Source organism: Botrytis porri (genome assembly GCF_014898465.1).
Source record: "Botrytis porri strain MUCL 3234 chromosome Unknown BPOR_022, whole genome shotgun sequence".
Classification (NCBI taxonomy): domain Eukaryota; kingdom Fungi; phylum Ascomycota; class Leotiomycetes; order Helotiales; family Sclerotiniaceae; genus Botrytis; species Botrytis porri.
In genome coordinates, this window is record NW_024066096.1 from 470,044 (window position 1) to 495,754 (window position 25,711).

At 30.5% G+C, this 25,711-nt stretch overlaps 2 protein-coding genes across 2 annotated transcripts; one reads left to right on the top strand and one right to left on the bottom strand.

Annotated features, from left to right (window-relative positions):
* Positions 1–20,384: 20,384 nt before the first annotated feature.
* EAF01_011592 (uncharacterized protein) lies at positions 20,385–21,740 on the bottom strand (the record flags this gene model as incomplete). Its single annotated transcript, XM_038919850.1, has 1 exon — positions 20,385–21,740. One exon carries the CDS (start codon positions 21,738–21,740, stop codon positions 20,385–20,387), a length of 1,356 nt encoding a protein of 451 aa, XP_038764783.1.
* Positions 21,741–23,177: 1,437 nt separating this feature from the next.
* EAF01_011593 (uncharacterized protein) lies at positions 23,178–25,166 on the top strand (the record flags this gene model as incomplete). The annotated part of the gene is made up of 7 exons (XM_038919851.1): positions 23,178–23,282; positions 23,338–23,390; positions 23,463–23,972; positions 24,038–24,229; positions 24,285–24,697; positions 24,786–24,891; positions 24,957–25,166. 7 exons carry the CDS (start codon positions 23,178–23,180, stop codon positions 25,114–25,116), a joined length of 1,539 nt encoding a protein of 512 aa, XP_038764784.1. The 3' UTR covers positions 25,117–25,166.
* Positions 25,167–25,711: the final 545 nt, after the last annotated feature.

A 25,711-nucleotide genomic window follows, 5' to 3' on the forward strand; every position in this document is an offset into this window, starting at 1 on the left:
AAATATTAAAATATTATTTTGTTCTTTAAAGATTTGTTCATAATATTCTGTTAGCTTTTTGATTGTAATTTGAATACCAATTTGAAGCAATTGAATTCATTTATAACTTAAAGCTTATAAATATCAATTGTGTTCTTCAAATCTTTTAAAGAGTTCTTTATAGATTCGAAATATATATGTAGTAATAGAGTCCTTAATTTCATTAATATTATTAATGAAATAATGAAATAATGAAGTAATATTCATAACATATTTGTATTATATTCATTTATTATAATTCAAATTGAATATTATTATATTAGGAGTTGTAGCAGTATATTAATTATATATATATCATAAATACAACAATTGAATAAGTATTAAATAGATTGAATTCCATCAAATTGTAATATCTTGAATTGAATATAAAGATTTCTTTTCAAATTCTAATTAAAAAAAATTAAATCTTTTATAATAAATTGGACTCATATTAATTTTAATAATGATTTATTATACTTATTTTAAAATTAATATAAAAATTAATATAAAAATTAATATAAAAATTAATATAAAGATTAATATAAAATAAATATATATACTTTAGCTAAAATGTATTGAATATTATATCCAGTAGCTATAAAATTAGCTTTCTCTTATTATTCTTTCTAATTATATTAAAGCTTATTATCAATAAAATTAATATAAATCATAGAAAATAAACTCTTTAAAATCAATTAAATAGAATAAAATAAACAAGGGACTTATATTATTTTATTACTAGAAATCAAATCATTGAATGTCAAGGTTTTAAAAATATTGTTTATTTTTATAAATAAGATTATATTATTCAAAATATTATCTATAATTATTATATAAACTCTTCTAATAATATTGAACTTTTGTAAAACATTTAGAAGAATATCTTTAAAATATTAACTAATATAAGATTTATAAATAGATTCAAAACTAATAAGAATATATTTCATATTTCAATCTTAATTAATAAAACAATAATTAATACTTATAAATAAATCTCTTATTGAATTTAACTAATAATCTAAAGTAATTATATATTTTAAATAATTAAGAAAGTGTTACGGGAGCTGCCTCTAGGGTCACGTGGAAGTGTCTAGAGTTCTCTCGAGGTGGTTTAGACTAAACTTCAAGTAGGAATTCAATAAGGTTGGTAACTGGTTGCAATTCTCGTAACTATAGTAATGAAACTAATGATTGTTCTTGAGCACGAAGCTCTACATTGTAATGAAATCCCATTCCCTTATATAGACCTTCGTACTGTACTGGAGCGTTCAGGACCTAGAGAGGTCCTGGACCTTTGGTCTATATGGACCTACATTCCGTTATGCCTGTCATGCAGGGTCCATCACGTGCTAAGAGTCATGTGACGCGGTACCGAGGATGGACCGGCGTAACAGAAAGTAAGTTAAAATAATAGATTCAAAAAAAGAATATATTTATTAAGGTGCTTTTAAAGTATTATTATTAAAGGTAATAGAAAAAGTGGATTTTGTATTAAGTATAAAGTTCTTTATTAAGGGTCTTTTATAATTTGAAAAAAAGCTTTTAAAGAAATAATAACAGAAAGTACTTTATTATCAAATTCTTTTTTTATTAAAGTTTTCAATAAATATCATTAATTGAATTAATATTTATATTGATCTTTATACTAATTAGAATAATTTATTTCGAATAATAAAAAGTTTTATATAGAATCTATAATTCTTTTATATATTTTAGATTTTAAATAATTAATTAAAGATATAGTTCTTATATCCTTGTCTTAAATATTAGGGTAGGTAAGTATATTTTCGTAAATTTAATAAATTATATTAGAATCTTTATTTAAAATTCTAACTTTTTATTAAAAAGACTTTTATATTTATACTTTTTTATTCCTTTTTTAATCAATTATTTTATAAGAGTTAATATTATTTAAAGCTCTCAATTTATATTATAATGATTATTATTATTGTTGGGACAGGGATCATGTGACTACGTAGCGTTGACGCTAGCGTCTTCCGACACTACAGCAAATACGTTTCATAGCCCTAGCTTTTAGAACCTTAAGTAATATAATAATAATATGAATTATAGTACTATATTGACTTCATCATTCTTATGGTGATATTAATATTGATTAATAATATCATAAATTAAAAGCCTAATATTTTTATTTTTATTGTAATATATGGTTTAAATTAAAATTAATATTTCTTTAAAGAAATGTAAATTCTTATATTATTTTAATGTAGTTTGATATCTACTTTTATATAAATAAGAATAGTTGATAATATAGTAACAGCTCTTATATTAATTTTAATCTATATCTTATTTTTCATTGTAATATATATTGAAGAATAAAAACTAGTAGTATTCAGCTCGAGTTTAGTATTATATTCTTCAAACTTAAATTTTGCTATATCTTAGCAAAGTTAATATCCCATTATTTACTTACTATTTATTAAATATAATAGGATTATTTATAGATTCTTTTATATTTCAGAAGCGTTGTATTGAAAATGTCGAGTATTTAGTTTTAAAATAACTTAATAATACTAAATCTATTAAATTTACTAATAAATCTTTAATTCTATTAGAGATTATACCTAACAATTATAAATTGATGATGGATAAATAGAAAGATTATTCTTTCAATATTAATTGTACAAACAAAAGAGAAATATGAGATTTTTATAAATATAAATTATACGAATATAAATTTAGTGATTTTTATAATAAAGAGTTGTAGTTGAATTATATTATAAGTTTTAAGGACTTTAAACTAAAGCATTTTTTATTCACTAGAATACGATTATTATATAAGTTATAATATAAACTTTATATATATAAACTATTTGTTATAAAGTGTATTATCTATTTAAAATAAACAATTAATAAAGTATTAATTGATATACAATTCATAATGTTTTAATAATAATTGGATTTTAAAATTACAAATATTTTTAAGGAAAAAGGATTTCAATTTTAATTATTAAGTATATTTAAAAGAATTATAAAAAGATTAAAAATACTATTAATTATTTTCGAAATAATCAAAATAGAAGATTCAATTAGATAAACTATTTATAATCAAGGTAGACTATCGTAACTTTTAAACACTATATTTAAATCATTAGATATTAATTTATATCGAAATAATAATAAAAGTAAAAGTATTAAGAAATATAAATCATATAACGTTATTCCTTTTTTATTAAAATTACTATTATAATAATAAATATTAATAATTCAAGATTATATTATTAATCTTTTTATCAACTTATTGTTTATAAAAGAGTATTATAGTTCAACAAAACTAATATTCATTCAATCTATCTAACAATTTAATATTAAGGTTATTTCAATATTATTATAATTACATTCTTAATTTAATCTCTAAAATCTTAATTAAAAGCAATTGAAACCAATTTTAACAAAGGTATAAATATTCCATTAATTTGATAATAATATAGTCCTATAATAACAAACCGAATAATTAATCGATAATTCATTTAATAATAATAATAATATAAATAAAAAAGAAGGAAATAATAGAGGTAAAAGAAATAATATTCTAAATTGAAGTCGATATTATGGAAATAAAGAAGGAAATGATTTAAAAAGTATTAATATTATTTAAAACACTTTATTTCTTTAAAGATCTATAAATATTAATTAGCTTTTAAATAACCTTATAAAACTTTATAATAAAATCAACAAATATAATGATCAAAATAACAATTTTGCTTATAAATTCTCGATCTTTTTTTAATAATTATAAATATATTAATATATCTATATTACTATTAAAGAATACATTTCCTATTATACTTATTAATATTATATTCGACTTTTATTATACAAATCTAAACAATTTACCCGATATAATAATTAGGATTTATAATTTGATGATATCTATATTTAAAGGCCTAGAATATAAACGTAATCTTATACAGCAATAGGAAATCATTATACTTAAGAGTATAATAACAGAATCAAATAATAAAGGAAAAACAATACTTTAATACCTACAATTTATAGTTATAAAACTTTGTTATATATATAAAGGATTTAATTCTATAATAAAAATAAAAGAATTATCTTATCAAAAAATTATTATTATATATACTCTAATATAAACATATTCTCTAACTTATTTTCATTTTGTTAAAAATACTTTAAATCTTTTAAAGAAGTTATATTTAATTATTATAATATAAGAACAAATTCACTTTAATAAAGTCATAACATTCTATACCAATTATAAATATTACTACAATCAAGGTAAATATAATTAAAATAAAGGTTTCGAATAAGGTAATTAATATTTATTCAAATTATATATAAAAAATAAATACTTTATTTATAGAAAGGAAGATTACTAATCAATTTGATATAATAAAAAGGAATGTAAGGAATCCTGATATAAATATAAGAAACAGTTTAAGAATAATAATTTCAATAAAAGCTTTGAACAATTTCTTATTAAATATAAAGAATTTATTAAAGATTTTAATTCCAATATAAATAGTAAAGTTATAGCTTATTTTACACAATTCGAACTCTAAAACTCACCTATATAAGAATTACATTCAAGCTTTATTATCTAAAGTAGATTTATAAATAAATAAAAAATTGTTAAGAATCTATTTAATAAGTTTTTTATATATATTTTAACATATCAATTTTAATTTGAAAGTACAATATATATTAGCAAATATAATTTAAAGAAATTTCAAGAAATTATTATTAATATAGCTATAATATAATAGTTAATAATAAGTTATAAATAGTATATAATATATAAAACAATAATTAAGAATGTTACCTTGAATATAAAAATAATAGAAACTGTAAATATAATATTTGGAATTAATAAAGCTAAGTGGATTGATTCAATATAATTAAACTTACTATTAGGAATTGTCGAATTTTATGTTATAAATACGAAAACATTATTCTTATTATCCTTTAAAGATATAGATAGGCTTGGCATATACTACAATAACATTTTTGATATGATTGTTGTAAGTAATACAAGAGAACAATTCCTAAATATTTATTATAATAAATATATAATACTTTTATAATATATAAATATATAATAATTTATATAACAAATTATTAATAATAATACATACTACTTTATTAATATAAAACTATAATATCTATATTATCGCTTTAATTATTTATTAGTATACAAGCTTTTATGAATACTTTAATAAGCTAATTATAATAATATTATATAAGTCGAGATTAATAAACTTATTAAGTTCTATTAATACTATTAAAAGTATAGAAATTTTTTAAATCAATTCAAATTCAATCTATAAAATAATATTAATTTCAATCATTTAATTATAATGAATATAATATATATTAATATTAACCTTATTCTATATATCATTAATAAAGATATACAATTCCAAATAATATAATAATTAAATAATATTATTACAAAGTACACCTTCAATATACTTCAAAAATGCTAAATAAATACTTATATCAGCCCCCTAGATTATATTATATATAATATTGAAAAGAACTTTATTAATAAGAAATTCATACAATATATAATAACTATATTGACTAGAATGAAGAGTATACCAATTAAAGCTCATTAATCAATCGAAATTGTTGAACATTATTATGCAGTTATTAAATAAATATAAGTTATAATATTATTATTAATAAATTAGGAAGTTTTATAATAAGGGAGATAATATTATAAATAATTATTAAGGTAATGAACAATACTATAAAATTAAACAAACTAGTTTTAATACTCTTAATATTTAGAATATATTTATAAATAATTAATCTCGATTTATTAATATTTATAATTTTATAATAATAGATTGTAATTAAGAAGGTAATGAATGAAATTAACAAGTTATAAGTAACAAGATAGATATTAAATATATTAAATTAAAATAATAGATTATTAATATTTCTAAATTATTCATATTATAATTGATATTAGTAAGCTAAATTACTCTGATTTATTTCTAAATAGCTACTAATTTCTTAGCGAAGTATAATATGTCTTTTTTAAAGTTAAGTATAATCCAACTTGTTTTAAATAATACGAAAATATGATTATAAACTAAAAAATCATATATTTACAATATAAACAAAAAGAAAAGGAGATTTAAATTTAATAATGAATTAAATAATTAATATAATAATTAATATAAATTCTAAAATATATATAACTATTATACTTCAAGAAATTCAACAATATCAAAAATCAATAAAACTTCTTATTTCAAAATTATTATTTAATTAATTAATAAAAGAAATTATATATAATTACAATTCCTTTTAAATTTAAGGCTCAACCTTAAAAGCTTTATAAGAAACTACAAAATCTATTATAATAATTAAGTTTGAAAGTAGATTTTTATATTTATTTATTAATAAAAAGCTAATAATTATTAATAATAAATTTATATATTATTTATATAAAACGAATGATTATTTAAGTAAAGAATATAATGTTTGTATATTACTTATAGAAAATAATAATGAATTATTTTTATATTAATGAGAAGTTGTAATTTATATTTAAATATATTGAAAATATTTAATAATAAAAATAGTTCTAATATTAAATAAAATAATTTGATTTGTTAATAATATTATTAAGAAAATTATATAATTAATAATATTATTATTTAATAATATTCTATAATAATGTCATTTATATAATAACTTCTACTTCTTTTAATAATATATAATAATACATAACAAATTATCCATAAATATATAAATAATCTACAAATAATCTATAGATTATTCATAGGTTATTCGTTTAGATTCTGAATTATTCGTTCTATAGACAGATTATCCGCAGATTATCTATCAAGGCTATTATCCGCCCTGCGGGTACCCGTTGCGCAGCCTAGTAGTTGAAGAGATTCTGAATGAAAAGAGGGTTTTTTCTTGTTCAAGTTGTTTGTGTTAAGTATGTTGAGATTGATGGAATTTCTAAGTATGTTGTTAATGGAAGTTTGAATAATTATCTGTAGTCTGAAGATGCTCTTATATCTTAGACTTGATACGGCATAAATCTAAGTGACTTCATCGCATCATGTACAGCCATTTCAAGAACGGTTTTATCATCTAATTGAGCTGTACGCCAGCATTTAATGACCTGAAAGAATATTATCGCGGAGCTTTGATACGGCACATTGAGAAATTGATTCCAGGTTATGAGTAGAAACTCGCTTTCAGAATTGAAGTGTTTACTTTCCTTGCTTTTGATGCTTTTATTGTCAGACAAGTCAAATGTCTGGAATGAAAATTGACCCAAGCGATTGATGAATTCTAGCTGTAAGAGTCTAACCGTGATTTGAATGTTTTCTAGCATAACATATCTTATAAGAATAGTCAAGCTGTCCGGAGCTTCGGCAAGGTTTTGAAAGGAGTGCTGAGGAGCTATTTTGAGGCCGTTGAGTTTTCCTGTTTGCAGCAGTGGAAAAGTTTCCATTGCAGCAAGTTGCTAGTATTATTACAACCCAATATCTTGACAAGACACATCACTAATTAGATTTTGGTTATGAACTCAAACTTAAATAACCTGTAATCCTTTACGAACTCGAGTATTGATTTTGCGTCGAGCTGGTTCTCTTCTAGAAATAATTGTTCCTGTATATCTCTGCTGTGATAATACACAAAGATATGCTGGATAGATTTGATGCTTTCAATTGACTTCTGAAGTCTTTCATAAAATCGATTTTGGTTTCTTCAACAAATACATGTGAGATCTTCAAAAACATTTACTTTTCGCAGTATAATGAACAAGCAAGCAGGTTACTGGCTGGCGAGAACATTGACTCTGAGAAGACAGCTAGAGATGCGAGAATGATGTTTCTCAATCCGCCTCACAAACGGAAAGATCTGCAAGTCAAACCCCGACTTTTTGATATAAGCCCTGCTCAGGCTTCTCTCTAGGACGGGAACATATTCATTCGTATAGAATGGCCATTCAAGAGAAAATGGAGACTTCAATTGCCCGGAAGTCTTCATCAATGAAAACTAGCTCCATGAGACGGCTTATGTAGTTTCGCTGCACATCAGACTTATGAGTGCAAATCACGGGACCCTGGCCTTTCCATCTCTCTGTGACTACTGACATGCTAGCCGAAGCAAAAAAATTAAGGCTCGCTTAATCAAGGAGAATTAGAAACGTGATCTCGCAAGTGCCATCAGACTGTCCAGGAGAATGCAAAGACTGTTTGACTGTCTCCGCCTCAAATGCTGGATCGCTCCAGCTAGAATCTCACTAGTACACCTCTTCCAGTCACAGCACCACTTTTCAATCAATCCAAGTTTATTTCTTATGTTGTTGACTGCACTCGGGCCGCCCGTAAACATTTCATTACAAAATGTTTAGAAAGTTTCAAGCTAGTTTAGTGGCATGCAGTTCTTCACTGCACTCAGGCGCCCTCCAATCCCGGGTAGAGCACATACAGCTCAACTATTGTGAAGCTCTAATTGATATTCACAGCAGGCGCATTTTTGTGTTTACTGAGATAAATATGGTATGACCCTCTCAATCGGCCTTGTATGTTTGCTCATCGTAGGAAAATCAAACCAAGGAACCTTAGTAACACTACAATAAGGAACACTCAAGCACAGCATATTTCTAGTCTCCCAATTAAATTTTTGGTTCTGATCGAGGGAAACATCCGATAAGAAATCACAGCAACGAGATGGTTGTGCTCATGGAAAAGCGCTGTAACACACATAGTACCAATCCAAGAATGATGAGGACACATATAAGGTGGCTGAGATTGAGGAGCGGTGCAAATGCGATTCAGAAGATGTTTCATACCTGTGGAAGGAGGTTTCCAAGATGTACGTCGATAGTATCACTCCATATTTTACGTTGCATTATATAATTCTATCGTGTTGTATCCGATCTACCCGATAACACAACCATGAGTAATATATTTCTTGGACCAAATCTTTGGCTGGTATACGAATTTATCGAGTCTGTGGTATAGATGATAGTGATGGTGACATTAAAAGGTCAATTACTGGTGAAAAGACAAGGATTCGGAAAAGATAATACTCGCTTCTGTGGGGAATTCTGGAGCTGAGAGATTCCTTGGTGATTAAATGATACGGGGAAGGGGGTGATGGCTTCATCTGGACTCCGGTATATGTGGAGGAGCATGTAATAAGTTATGTATATATGTCATGATAATAATCAAAAGGAGGTTGGGAGTCTAAAGTATAAAGGAAAGAAAAACATAGGGGGAGGCCCGTGGGATAATTATATATAAAATCATGTGGTTGTGCAGTAATACCAGATATCAAGCTAAATCGCTATCGTTATTATATGTATTATCTCATGCAAAGTCATGTGTATTCTAAAAAGGATATCCGAGTCATCCATATGTACCAGTGTCGGATCAATATTTGACAACTCTCATGATAAGGAAATATGGGGCAGCGAGACGACCACGTTTGACGAATGTAAGCTATTTCCCGTAAGCTGTATTGCACTGTACTACAAGTCTCGCATCCTTCAACAATATATGTCATCTTCACGTCTATCACGGACTCACAGTACAAACTCCCAATCCGCTTACATGTCGTGTAATAATATAGTTCGGAAAGTTCAGTATTTAAATCTCTAGAAGAAAGACTCAGTCATAGGATCAAGTCCTACCGGTCGGTTTGCTGGAAGAGAATATCCAGTAATATATATAACGTGGGGCCCTGTGAAATGTCATAATTAGTATACTAAATCACTTAACATGATTTATCACCGAGTGAATTATATCACTAAATAAATCACTTTCATCTTGAATATTTATATCTCAATTCAATATGCGTTTTATTAATCAATTATTATATAATCAAATAATAATAAAGCTCGAATACTCTTAGTTATTAAGGCTATTCGAAAAGACAAAAAACTTAGTATTTAATAATCTATCAAACTATATAATATATCATATATAATACTACATTATAGAATAAATGGTTTTACTTTTTATACCGAATCTTTATCAAATAATAATAACCTTTTGAAATTAAAAAAGGAGATTATTATTTAATATATAATTGATATGAATATGAGAGGTTTTGTACCTAAATATAAGGGGGTGGAAGATATAATGAATTATATTCTTAAATTAAAAAGAGTAAAAAGAGTTGAAAAGTAATAGGTGTATTGATTTGTAAAATGTAATAAAAAATTAAGGATATATTTTACTTATATTTATAACTTTCAAAAAGCTTTCTATAAAGATTCTAAGCCTATTAGAGATTGGTTCCGACTTATATCAAATATATGAGACAAATTTGATATTCTCAATTATAATTTATAGAATTTTGATGAAACAAACTTTATAATAGGAATTATAAATATTGGTATGGTTGTTATTAGTTTTAAAAGATTTGGTAGAAATAAAGCTATACAATTAGACAATCAAGAATAAACGATAATAATTATATATAACAATAATAAGGGGGATATTATATCTCTATTTCTAATTTTTTAAAAATAAATATATCTTTCTAATTAATATATAGAAATTAATCTTTTTGTAAATTAAACTATTAAATCTATTTCTAATGGATAAACAAACAATGAGATAGGGTTAAAATGATTAAAACATTTCGATAAATATATAAGAAATCGAATTAAGAGCAAATATAAAATACTAATATTGAATAGATATAAAAACTACAAATCAATATTATTCTAGAATTATTATAAAAAGAATAATATTAAATATATATATTTACTATTGTATTCAAATTATTTAATTTAGTTTCTTAATATTGAATATTTTAATACTTTAAAACAAGAATATAATATTCAAATTAAGGGGTTATAAGAATACATATTAATTATATCTTAAAGATTGAATTCTTTATAGTTTTCAAAACTGTATATCAATAATTAATTACGAATCAGAATATAAAAGCTAAGTTTTGAAAAGTAGGATTAATTCTATTTAATCCTAAAGCAATGCTTTCCAAATTAGATATTCGAATCCATATGCCTACTCTCCCCCCTTTCAATTTAAATCTCTGGGTCTCTCAAACTCCTTATAATCCTACAAAAACTCTTTCTTAATTAACATTAATTAAATCTCAAATAACTCATTATCAATCAAGCTTTCCTATATCTTTATTTAAAACTATATTAACTCTAGCTAAAGATACAAAAAGATTAGCACATAAAAATACACTTTTAAATATAGAAAACTATATATTTCGAAAAGTTAATAAAGTATTAAGTCAATGTTGATATATAAAAAAGATATAAATATATTAAGGAGGAGTATTTATTAGATAGGAGGTTATAAATATATTATTTTAATAAGAAATTGATATTCAAATTCAATATAATAAGTATTAAAATAAAAGGAATTTTAATAGAAAAGTATCTTCTAGTTAATATTATAGTAATTATAGAAAAATAGGTTATAATATAAGAACTTATCAAATTGATATAATAGATTCTAAATTATTAGATTTTTAATAGCTTTAATTAATTGAATTAATAATTATTGAATAATATAAATTTGAATGTATCAATTAAAGTGAAAGTGATTTACTTAGTAATATGATCCACTTGGTGATGAATCATGTTATTAATATGTAGTTAATTAAGAAATATATTGATGACTAATATATTTATAATATAATTTTATATTATAAAATTATAATAACGTAGTTTATCAGTGGATAGGTCATATCAATGAATCGGCCACTTTTACCTCGAATTGTCATTTTAAAGCTATATTATTCAATAATAATTAAATTAATTGATTAAAACTATTAAAAATCTAATAGTCTAGAATCTATTATATTATTTTGATAGGTTCTTGTATTATAATCTGTCTTTCTATATTTACTATAATATTAATTAAAAGATACTTCCCTATTAGAATTCCCTCCTTTTTGATATTTATTATATTGAATCTAAATATCAACCTCTTATTGAAATAATATATTAAAAGTCTCTTATTTAATAAATATTCCTTTTTAATATAATTAGGTTTTTTTATATATTAATATTTACTTAATACTTCATTTATTATTTAAAATATATAATTCTTTATATTTAAAAATGTATTTTTATAAACTAATCTTTTTATACCCTTAATTAAAACTAATGCAATCTTAAATATAGATATAGAGAAGCTTACTTAATAACAAATTATTCGAGATTTAACTAATATTAATTAAGAAAGAATTTCAGTTGAATTATAAAAGGTTTGAGAAATTTATTAGTTTAAATTGAAAAAATGGGAGGTAAATATATGAATTCGAATATTTAATTTCGAAAGTATAGTTTTAGAATTGAATAAAATTAAATTTGTTCTTTAGAATTCTAATTTTATATTCTGAAAAATGATTGATTTCTTATATATAACTTTAAAAGCTATAAAGAATTCAATCTTCAAAATATGATTAATATATATCTTAATAAATTCATTAATTTAATTACTATATAAATGATTTAGATTATTAAAACAATCAATATTAAATGATTGAATTAAATAATTTGAATATAATAATAAATATAAATATATAATATTATTCTTTTTATAATATATTTGAAAAGCTATTGATTTATAATTTTCATATTTATTTAGTATTAATATTCGATATTTGCCTTTTCTTGTTATATTTGTGGTTTCCGTTTCCGATGTGTTATATGCGAACTGAGCCATAGGTAATAGTTCTACCCAATTGTCTTGTCGATAATTTACATAGCATCTAAGATATGCTTCCATTGTCTGATTGGTCCTTTCTGTCTGACCATCTGTCTGTGGGTGGAAGGCTGTTGATAGCTTTCTCTTAATACCCATGAGTGCTAATAAGGTAGCCCAGAATTTCGAGGTAAAGAGCTTGTCTCTATCCGAGATTATCTCATCTGGTACTCCATGTATGCTTACTATGACCCTGAAGAATACATATGCTAGTTGTTCAGCAGTCCATGTTTCTTTGAATGGTATCATGTATGCGAATTTTGTTAATCTGTCTACTACGTTGAGTATTGCGTCGTACTCAATCCCCGTGGTAGGGTCCTTTGAGAGTGGTAGTTTGACCACAAAGTCCCATGTAATGGACTTCCATGGCTGAGAAGGCATGTCTGGGGTCTGGAGCTGACCATACGGAGCGTGTCTAGAGGACTTATTCCGTATGCAGGTATCGCAATTTCCAACAACTTCTTCAACTATCGTTCTCATTCGTGGGAAGTAACTGATTTCCCGTAATCTTGCGAATGTTCTCGCGATTCCCTGATGTCCATGTGCCGGCAACCCGTGTTGTTCCGTCACGAATTCCTTAGTCATTCGACTAGGAATGTATACTTTTCCGTGGAAGTATATGATCTCGTTTTCTATCGTGAATCCTGGTTCTATTGTCTTGCGTATGCGTATAGCTGTAGCATCCTTGTCGTAATGTGATTGGATTTGACTCCTGAGATGGTTGTCTTCCAATATATGAGTAGCTGCAAGCTGTGGTGCATTGTAAACCAGTGATTCGCCTTCTTTCTTGAATATAGCGTACGATTCGTACGACTTATTTTCTTGATATTCTGGTTTTCGGCTAAGAGCGTCGGCTCTAGCGTTTTCTGATCCTTTGACATATGAAATCTTAAAATTGTAGTTGGCCATGGTTTCCGACCATTTGACCTGTCGTCTGTTTAACTGCTTCGTTGTGGTGAAGTAAACCAAGTTCTTATGATCCGTATACACCTGTACTGTGTATTTTGATCCTTCCAAATATACTCGCCATTCTCTAAATGCGTCGACTATCGCCAGTAATTCTTTGTCATATATTTCGTAGTTCAATTCGGCTGGTGATAGCTTTCGAGAGTAGAATGCGATTGGTTGCTATTTCTCATTTTGACCTGGTTGGCTCAACACTGCGCCTATAGCAAAATCTGAGGAGTCCGTTTCCACTATGATTTGCTTATCAGGATCGAATGTCAACAGTATTGGCTCCTCGGCCACTGCCTGTTTGAGCGTTTCGAAGGACTCCTGCGCCTTGGCGGTCCATTCGAAGCTTCCTTGATCTTTTCTGGTTAACGTGGTTAAGGATGTAGTAATCCCTGAATAACCCTTGATGAATCTTCTGTAGAAGTTGACAAATCCCAAGAAGGACTGTACTTCTTTGATTGTGGTTGGCTGCCTCCATTCGAGCACTGCCTTAACCTTGTCTTTGCTCATCTTGAGCCCTTAGCTTGATATGGTAAACCCTAAGAATTCTGTTTCCTTGACATAGAATTCGCATTTGCTTGGTTTGCATAGCAAATCTACCTTAGCTAAGCTTTCGAGAATGTTGCTGATATCTTTGGTGTGTTGGGCCTCGTTGTTTGAATATACTAGGATATCGTCCAAGTAGTATATACAATAGGTGTCCAAGTATTGTGACAGTACATTGTTCATAAGTCTCATGAAAGTAGCTGGTGCGTTAGTTAGCCCGAATGGCATAACTTGATACTCGTATAGCCCGTATCTTGTCTTAAAAGCGGTTTTCCATTCCTCGCCTTCCTTCATTCTGATCAAATGGTACCCGTTGCGCAGGTCCATCTTGGTGAATATGGTAGCTCCGCCTAATCGATCTCTTAATTCCGTAGCTAATGGAAGTGGATATCGATCCTTCTTGGTAAGCGTGTTGAGCTTTCTGTAGTCCACAACTAGTCTCTTAGTACCGTCCTTCTTGGGTACCCACATAGTTGGACTTGCCACTTGGGACGTGGATTCCCTGATCCATCCCTTGGCCAAATTGTCATCGATATATTCCCTGAGCGTCTTCAGCTCATCGGCTGACATTGAATAAATTGGGGTGTGCACAGGCATCTTGCCTTCCTCCAATATTATTTCATGATCCCATGGCTTGTGTTCTGGCAAAGCCTCATGGATCCCTGGTTCCTTGAACACATGTTCGTATTTCTTGTACTGTTCTGGTATCATAGGCTCTTCTGCCTTGATTGCGATTTCCTGCCGTGTCGTTGGCTTCTGCATTTGTAGAGGAGGTGTACTGTCCTTCGCTCTTAATGGAGGACCCTGGACTGGGTGTCCTACGTCGCCGGTGTTGTTCGCGTTCAACTCTCCTTGGCGCGTGTTACGTCTCGCGGACGCCTTGAACGTGTCATCGTGACCGTTCTTGCACTGATCAAATGTCACTGTTTCTTGTGACCAATCTATTCTAGGGTTGTGTGCCTTCAACCATGGCATCCCTAAGATGATCTGTTGTTGGCCCAATGGCACAACGTCAAGCTGTATAACCTCTGAGTGTTGGGTTATGTTCATTTGTACTGGTCGTGTCTCTTGTGAAACGTTCCCGTCAGATCCTGCTAATTGGCCATCAACTAGCTGCAATTGGTAGGGTTGTTGTTTCTTTTGGAGTGGAATTCCCAGGTACTTTGCAGCTTCTGGTGCAATAAAATTTCCTGTAGCCCCTGAATCTATCATGGCTGGCTGTGTTTGTCCATTTATCTTGACTCTGCAGTATATTTGTCCTGCTTGTCCTGTAGCATTTAGCTGTGGTGTAATTTGCTCATCTCCGTTTTCCTGGATGCTTTCATCGGCAAATGTTACACGTCGAGGCTCTTCCTCTTCTAGATAGACAGCGCTTGTCCCTGATCTAGCTCTGTCATCAAGTAAATCCCTCCATAGGGTGTACCGGTAGTTCCCTTGAGTGACTTTCATTATCGTACCCACAACTGGTGGTGGTAATATGGCTTGAGCCTGGACCCGGTGTTCTTTTCCTACTCTTCTGCATAAAAATAGAACCTGATTCTCATTTCTTTCAGATGTGTGGTGATAAAACACTTCCCATAGCTCTCCTCTGTCTGGCCACTGGAGGTGATCGGTACTGATCCTTTCTATGAATGATGTGTTCGTAGTGATTCCAAACCATAGAATTCGATGCTGATCGACGTACCGAACCTCATACGATTCGCCCTCTTCAGCGTCTGTTACGCTGAGGTCCTCGTTCATAGTTCCTTCGTCTGTATCTCCAAATTTCCAGATACGACGGTTCCATTGGTCAATTTCCCGAATAGACCATGATTCTCCTAACTGCGGGTCTTTGTTTACCCATGAGAGGCCTTCGACCTCTTCTTCTTCTTCGTAAGCTGGTGGTGGCGTGGCTAGCCCTGTCATGCTAACAGCACACAATTGTGGCGTGAAGGTGGCATTAAGTTGGCCCTTGCCGAACTTATTCTTAAAGTTGCCCTTCTTGCCCCCTGTTCTCTTGCTTCGACATTCTGCTGCCCGATGCCCTGCTTTCCCACATTCAAAGCATAAGTTATTTTCTCGTCTTCGTTTCTTTTCCGGATCATCATTCCCACCTTTGTGGTGCGTAGCGTCGAGTTCCATAGGGTCTCCATATCTCTGTGGATTGTAACGTGGTCTTCCCTCATTCTTGCGGTAACGCTCTTGCTTTTGATTTCCCTGGGGTTTGTATGATCTTTGACTTTGTCGATATCGGTAAAGACGATCATCTGATTCGATGGAGTCCTGGATTAGGTCGTTCAAGTCTACACTCTCGGCAGATCTTTCTAACTCCAGTCTGACTTCTGGTTTGAGTCCTTTACGATAGTGACTCATAATGGCGGTTTCGTCCCACTTGGTTGTTCCAGCATATCTTCGAAATTCCGTAGCATACTTCAATGCTGATCCTGTCTGCTTGAGGTTGAAGATTTTATCTTCCGCTACCTCTAGCTCATTGGAGTTCCCGAAGATTCTACGTATCTCTGTCTTAAATCCTTCAAAACTGTTGAAGATTGTTCGAGTGGGTTGCATGCGATCCTGGTCGTCATGCTCGAAATAGTCTCGTAAATATGGTTGAATCCACTTGCTTGCTTCTCCTCTGAGATATGATACAGCCCATACACTCTTGGATTCCTTTTCGGTGAACTTGTCTTCGTTAAATCTGAAGTAGATTTCAAGTTGTAAGAGGAAGGTGTCGAGTTCCTGTCGACTTCCTTGGTATTTGTCTGGTAAGGCAATCTTGAGTGTTTCGTTGATGGTAATTTCCTTGGGAGCGTCGGTCATCTCGACATCGTCGGTGTCGGGTGCTTGTGCCTGACTGCTCGCGGATGCACTGGTGGGTGTCATATCGTCGGTTGGTATTGAATTGGTACTTGAAGCAGAAATGGTGCTCAAAGTGTTACGGGAGCTGCCTCTAGGGTCACGTGGAAGTGTCTAGAGTTCTCTCGAGGTGGTTTAGACTAAACTTCAAGTAGGAATTCAATAAGGTTGGTAACTGGTTGCAATTCTCGTAACTATAGTAATGAAACTAATGATTGTTCTTGAGCACCAAGCTCTACATTATAATGAAACTCATTCCTTTATATAGACCTTCCTGCTCTACGAAACCCATGGTTCTGTTCTACTTGGATCCCTTGGATCCTAAGCTCCAAAGGCTCCTGGCTCCTTGGATCCTAAGCTCCAAAGGCTCCAACGTCCTGTCACATGACACTCGTCACGTGATCCAATGTTACCCGTCGTAACAAGCTTTTGATTATATAACACTTGTCCTATGATTCCTATTATCCTAATTTGTTTTTTTTGTTTTAGAGCTAATTCCCTAGGACATTACTAATCCTAATGAAGTCTTTCTTGCTTATTGTGTTCTGTCTGTTCTAGGACCTACTATCCTGGGAATTATGTTCTAGGTTTCTAGGGTATTCTATAACTAATACTATATACATGCCTAAGGCGTCTCTTGAGTGCCTAATATCCCCTGGTATACTGCAGCTGAATCACTAAGGCCTATAATACTATTAGAATTTCTAAGATCATATTAATTTAAGAGCAATATTAGTAAAAAGTGTTTTGTAACTTTAATATCATATTTTTATCAGATATTAAGCCTAATAATAAAAATAATAAAATTATCTCTAATACTCATAGAGATATAAAAAGTGGCTCTAAGTATCTTTATATATAAATTTTAGTATAAAGGTATTTAATTCGGTTTCTCATATGATTTGATTTCTTATAAGTTACATTAACTAAAAAAGATTTTCAAATTAAAATCTAAGAAAATATTAAATAATCAATCTTGATTTTTGAATGTAAATAATTATTCAAATTTTATTATAACTAGCTTTATTATTTTCTTATTATTCTTATTTACTTTAATCATTTAATATTGTAATATATAGACTAATAAAACGATACTATATTTTAAAAATCGATCAATATCCTTGAACTAATATAAAATAAATTTAAAGAATTGAATAAATAAAACTCTTTCGAAATATTAAAAAGAAAAGTATTAAACTCTTTTAATATCAAAACTAGTTAAAAAGAAATTAATTTAATATCCTTTGTTCTATAAAAATACTTAATTCATTATTATTTAGTTTCTTTTAATAATATTCTATTTAATAAATGAAAACCTTTAATCAAAATTTAGATTTATTTATACTTAAAAGCTTTTTCTTTAAATAAATAAAACTAAAACAAATAAATTAGATTTTTAATAAAGCTTTAATAAATAATAATTCTTTTATATCATTGATTTATTAATATACTAAAAGAATAATTAGGTTTATAAAATCTCAAAATACTAAAATAGTTTTATTTCAGAAATAGTTTATTAATATTTAGAAAGTAATTAAGACTTAAAAGAAGAAAATTAAAAGTAAAAGAGTTAAATTATCAGATTAATTTATTTTTAATAATAAGAAAATACTAATAACAATATATAAATAAAAGAAAAAAACAAAAAAAATCTATAAGAATAATTATATAAATATTTAATTAAAAAATTAAAAATAAAAATAAATAAAAAAAGAGTTAAAGGTAGTTTAAGTAATTTAAAATTAAAATAAAATAAATGTATAGCTTATAGAATAATATTATATAGAAAGAATTGAATTTTATACTCTGATTCCCTATATGACCTAGTTTATCATAAGTTATATTAATTGATTTTTTTAATAGACAATTTTTTTAATTGTAGATTTTTTTAATTGTAGATTTTTTTAATTGTAGATTTTTTTAATAGTAGATTTCTTTAATAGTATATTTTTTTTAATAACAGACTTTTCGAAAAATAGATAATAAAATTTATTTATTAATAGATTTTTTCCTATAATATTTTGTTATTTTTTGTAATACATTAATTGTTATAATATATATTTTGAAATGATAAATATTTTTCAGTAATAGATATGTTTTTAATTACAGATATCTTCTTAATATTTAATTTCTTTTAATAATAGAATTTCTTCTATATATATATGTATTTTATTTGAAATATAATTCTTTAAATCGAAGACTTTTTTTACAACTAATATCTTAGATAACAATAAAATTTATTTTTTAATAGAGTTTTTTTAATTAATCGATTTCTTTTTATAATTAATTAATTTTTATAACAGATTAATCTTTTTGAATGATAATGTTTTTAATAACGGATTTTTTGAGTAATAGGTTTTTTCAATAATAGATTTTAATAATAGATCTCTTATCTTTCGAGATTGAATAGAAGTCAACTCACTAATAACGAATTTTGAATTCTTAGGAAGACGAGTACATTACCTTCTGGGACTACAATAGTGGTTTTTGACTCATCTCGATCATGTAAAGATAGGAGAATTATCTTGGAATTATGTTGTCAATGCAGGAAAATGATTGGAAAATTGTTCATATTATATAGTCATCCATCGTTATTTTTCGATAGAGAGGTTTATTCGGGATTTCGAATGCATGCTATAGATTCTAAGGTCTTATAGAATTGATAGCTTCAGTGAGACTTATCTACCAATATGTATATTCAAAAGAAAAAGAACTCAAATACAGCCTTAAATTTGTAGTATATTGAAATCTATACTTGATAATACGATTTGGCAGGAGTAAGCATTATCTGATTGAGAGAGAGCTTGATTGAACTATAGAACTATATTAATAATAACACTACTCTCATCAGGTCACACATTACAAATGTCTGAGATGTCGAAACTCCACCGCAGGAACTGATTGTTTTCGACATATTTTGAAGGAGGAACCTCCACCTTGGACTATCTTCTAATTCATCGCTTCTTAATATTGCTATTAGGTACTTCAGAGTCACAAATCAAACGGAGGGTGATTAACCCCGTAAATGTGATATCTTTAGCTTTTTACAAGTGTAGAGGACAACACGCTTGATGATGATTCCCATATTTTAAATTCACTTCGTCTTTTTCAAGTCTTGGTACAAGTAAAGTATTTTTGTTCTCAGTCTAGCTACGACAAGGGCCTAGCAATCTAATTCTGCTCGTTATAAGGGCCAATCTAGACATGTAACACCTAAGAGATCTATCACATCAGATGGGCCAAAATTATTAGCGTGTAAACATCCCAAATCGACACAGAAACCAACGACCCCAAGAAATGAGAATTTTAAACCTCTATCTTGACTGTATATTCATTCCATTGCTGATCCTCAAAGACATCCATGGCCAACACATCCAACGTAACAATAACCTCCCACCCCGAATCTCTCACCGGCATCACCACAAATATACCATCACCAAACCCACCATGCAACAACCTCATGAGTTGATATTCCCCAATCGCAGGATGCCAATCATTCGGCATTACAAATCCTTTGTACGAAGTGGAAGTTATTCCCGTCGTCTTACCATGTATCGCGCCATAATAGTTAAGTGTTTTCGGATCCTTCAAACTTCCCATTACCGCAATTGCATTATCGATAAAACCGGCATCGACATCTCTAATACCTTGGCGAATTGCGGCTGCCGCGAGCGATAGACCTTCGGGTTTCAGGAGGTCTTCCACAAACAGAAATGGTGTACTTGTGAATATGACGGCATTGCCGACGAAGTCGGATGGTAAAGGTGGATGTATTGTTCTTCGAAATTCAACAGGGAATGAGTATTGAACCCTGTCAGCAGGAGTAATGATTCCTGCCTTGACACGAGCTTTAATCTTCTGTCGAAAAATGAGTGCACAAACCGCGTCATGACTACTTATGAACGGACAATCGGGTGGTAGGTCCACGGAACAATCCAATTTCAGTTGATTCACAGACTCATTTTTGAGCCTGTACATTGTCGATGAAATCGAACCTTTTACTCTTGAAGTAAAATCAAAAGCTTCATTCATGATCAAGAAAGCCGGCATCTTCGCAATGTCCGGTACGGAGCTCGACCTCGAAAGTCGAGAGCGATCCAGCGTAGCTGGGATTATCTTCACTACCGGTCCACGATTATCACAAGTATATCGTGCCAAGTCTTGTATGACCCGTGTAATAGACGCACCATCCATAGCAATATGTAGAATCGATATGCATAGCAAAAGACCACCTTCGATAAAATTTGCTTGAATCTTACAACAATCCCAATCATTTTCAAAGTCCACCATCTCAACAACGGAGCTCAGCTCATCATGCTTTAAAAGCTTGGATGAGAAATTCGCATTTTCCAATTCCTTGAAAGTCAAAGGTAGTTCTTTGATAATAAGTCGTGCCTGGCCGGGTGAGAATCTCCAAGTACCCGACACACAGCTCAAGCTATTGCCTAGTACGGAATACCGCTCTACGAGCATTTTCATTGCTTTGCATAAGGCTCCAATTGCTTCCGAGATGCCATAATTGTCATTTGTCGAGAAAATCAGGACTCGTCTTGAGTAAATAGCGGGCAATGCTGAGTCAACTGCTGACGGTTCTTGTGCTACCTTTAAGGACGGAAATAAATACTCTTCCGAGCAGTCGTTCGGTGTTGACTTCGAAAGCATGACTGGAAAGGATTTCTGATAATGAGTTTAGGGAAGAAATGTGATATTGAGGTTGATTTTCTCGAGGTGTGCAAAATCATGAGTAGTATGTAATGAGTGGATGTGAACTGGGACCTACTTGAACCTACAAGATATGCTTTCTGAACCCTGGCTAATCAGGAGCAGCTCATCTACGATCGGTCCGAAGGTACGCAGCAAGACGGATGACGAATATATTGTCACACGAGATGGGCCTCAACTGGAGTAGGAGAGCTATCATTGACGGGCCGAACCGCTTGTTGATTTCTTCTGTTAATGAACTGTTATCCATTGTCTCATGAGGTGAAGATCTCTCAGCTAAGAATCTTTCAACTTTCCTGTGGAGGTTCAACGTGGACCAAAACCACGCTATTAACGATTACACTGAAGCCTCCGATGACTTTCAATACATCCCTTAACGTCTCTCAATTGCAATTCTTCTCTGGCGTTTGCAAAATTTCGAGAGATTTGTAATTAATTAATTCATCCTTATCCGGTTGTTCATCGGTCGCCGGAGCCTCTATATTGTGGAGGTATTTACCTAAGCTCAAACTTTAATTTGACTTCTGTATGCAGGGGCTTGATTAAACTCTCATATTTCCTTTCGGGTTTAGCGACCAATAATCACTTGTGTATGATGCCGCCCTACTTGATTGGTGTCTTCAGATAGGTTTGAGGAGGGTCCACTGAGCTCAGAATGAGGTGAAACGAACCTAGTTCAGTTATACGATTTCGGAGGATCTGATGGGGGTTACTGTTTAGAGTTGGCCCCACTAATCGCACTTTCCGCAAACGAAGATCGGAGACCGAATTGCCTCGGAGTGCTGCAATTTTGAGTAGTATTTGTGGTAATGTGGTTTATCAGCGAGTAGGTCATATCAGTGAACGGGTCACTTTAAAATACACCAAAATTAAGCCTTTTTTTAATATTCTTATTTTAATAATTAATTATTATTTTGAAAAGGGAAAAGAATTTTCAATAACAATAAAAAATTAGCTTTTTATAAATCTAGTTTTTTTATAAATATTTCTATTATATTCTAATAAAAGTAGAAATTGTTATGATTTTCGTTACAAAAAAGTTATTTTTATAATAACTATTATAGTAATTTAATTTTTTAATAAATAATTAGATTTTTATAATATTTATATAATTAAATCTCAATATTTTCAAATTTCTTTAAATTATATTATTATATAAAGAAAGTGCACAGTGACGTACAAATGAATTTTGTATATAAAATGAGTGACCCGTTCACTGATATAACCCGCTCACTGATAAACCACGTTATGTGTAATGCTCTTTTCAAAACTCTTAGCTGATCGCCTTTTCTATGCATATATCCAACAATTCGCTACAAATATATACCTATAGTTGTGATAGTTTAGAAGACCTGCCAGCTAAAGACTTTTCCAGGCATGGCGTCTAAACTGGTGAATTCAATACAAGACTTCGAATGGTCAGCAGTACCAGTTCCATCCATTCAACATGGAATTTTCACCATTTGCGGCGTCTTAGTATTCGTGAGTGGAAGCTTACCATTGTGCTACTTCAAATACTCTAACCTTTTCTCCGTAGACAATCATCACTATAATCTTGATGAATGGTATCTACAACCTATACTTCCATCCGTATGTACCAAGAAGATAAACCCCAATATCTAGGGGCTTCATAGAATCATACCTGCTAACATGATTAAATAGACTAGCCAAATATCCCGGTCCCAGACTATGGGCATTTACAAACTTCCCCAACAGTATTGGCCGAATTCAAGGCCTCGTGTATCTCCGCCTGAAAAGCGCGCACGAAAAATACGGCCCAATAGTCCGTTCCGCCCCCAACGAGCTGTCATTCATCACACCCGAAGCATGGACAGATATCTATGCGAAAAAGCCCGGACGACCCGAAATGCCCAAAGGAAATTATGTTCCTCAACCAGGTACAGAGAGTCTTTTCGATCATCCAGTTCACGAGGAGCATCAACGAATTCGCAAGTCTCTCCGAAATGGATTTACCGAGAAAGCGCAACGGGAACAGGAACCAAGAGTTAGGCGATTTATGGATCAGTTGATGAACAATTTGAAAGAGATTGCGAAAGATGGTGGGGTCACAGATATTGCGAAATGGAATTATTTGATCGCGTATGATATTGTTGCGGATTTGTGTTTCGGGGAGAATTTTAAGGGTGTGGAGAAGGGGGAGGATCATAAATGGTTAGTATTTGCCTAGTCCGTGTATTTCTTTATCGTGTGACTTGTTATACTGATATGCTGGATAGGATTGGCATTGGTATAAATACGTCCACTGCTTTTACAGTTTTCCACGAATCGAAGAGAATCTGGCCCTTCAATAAAATTTTAACTTATATTCCCTATCTGACCAAAGCCGTTTCGTTACGAATGCAACATGTATTCTTCTTGAATCAGCTATTGGAAAAAAGAAGAAAGGCTCAAGATACGGAACCAGATTTGTACGTTTTCATTCATTACCCCGATGATTTAACAATGAAACTAACCATAAGCCAGCATGACCCACGCCTTACCCTACCTCGACCGACCCGGTGGCATCAACCTCAGCGAGCTCCAAAGAAGTCTGGAAATCGTCGTGACCGCCGCCTCAGACACAACCGCCACACTTCCTATCGGAGCTATATATCATCTTTGCAAAAATCCATCTATATACGCGAAACTCAAGCACGAAATACGAAGTAGTTTCAATTCTGAAGATGAAATCCAGATAAGTAGTGTTTTCGATAAACCATATTTATTGGCGGTTCTTAAAGAAGCTTTGAGAATGCATCCTCCCGTTCCGGGAAATCATCCAAGAAGAGTCGGGAAAGAAGGTGCGACTATTGCGGGGAATTATGTCCCCCCCAATACGTTGGTTTCGTTTCCGCATTGGGCGGGGTATCATTCGGAGAGGAATTGGAATAGGCCTGGTATGTAATAATCGGGATTGATTTTCTTTCTAAGATGTTGAAGAGGATTATTGACATACGGAGAGCTAACACTTGCATCGCTATCAAGATGATTTCGTACCCGAGCGATGGATGGGTGCGTCTGAATTCGAAACGGATAATAGAGCTTGTTTCAAGCCTTTCAGTCATGGTCCTAGAGAGTGTATGGGACAAAAGTAAGCTATTCCCCTCCAAATCATTCCTCAATCAAGTAAAATAACTAACTAAACCCGCTAATTAGCGTCGCACATGCCGTCACCAGAGTTCTAATGGCTCGATACATCTACAACTTTGATTTTGAATTAGCTGATCCCGAGGATGGTTTAACAGATGGTGCTAGAGTAAGACTAGTCTGGTCGCATAAGCCGTTGCTCTTAAAGATTCGTTCTGTGGGGAAGTAGATGAGATGATATGGCTTGAAGGCATGAATTAGGTCACCTTTATCTTAGTTTGCCGTTTTGAATTGTAACTATCATTACTAGTAGCTTACTGAGTTGTAATAGAAGGTAATTCGACGTAGACTATAATACCACCTCTCGTTGATATATATGTAATTACCAATTCACCTTATATACTCATTATTATAACTCCCTTTCGAAATCTATATAAAGAATATTTATAAAAGAAAAAGAATAACGTGGTTTATCACCAGGTCTCCAAGATCACTGGGTCGTTGCTATTTATATTATTTAACCGCTTTGAATCTATATTGTTTAATTATAATTAAATTAATTAATTAAACCGAGGGTATATATCATTATTACTTTCCGCCGGAATGTATATTAAATTAATCTACATTTTTGGTTTAACCCTAAGAATAGCATAGAAATTACATATCTTCAAGCCTACCCCTTATGCGAGGGCCCTTTCATGGCATAAAAGGAGGGCACGGCCGTTATTTGTCTGGGAACATAACCCCAAGACCCCACACGACCCCCACATGATTTTATAAAAGGGATTTCACAAAAGGGGATTTCTTGGGTTCCTCATCCCCGC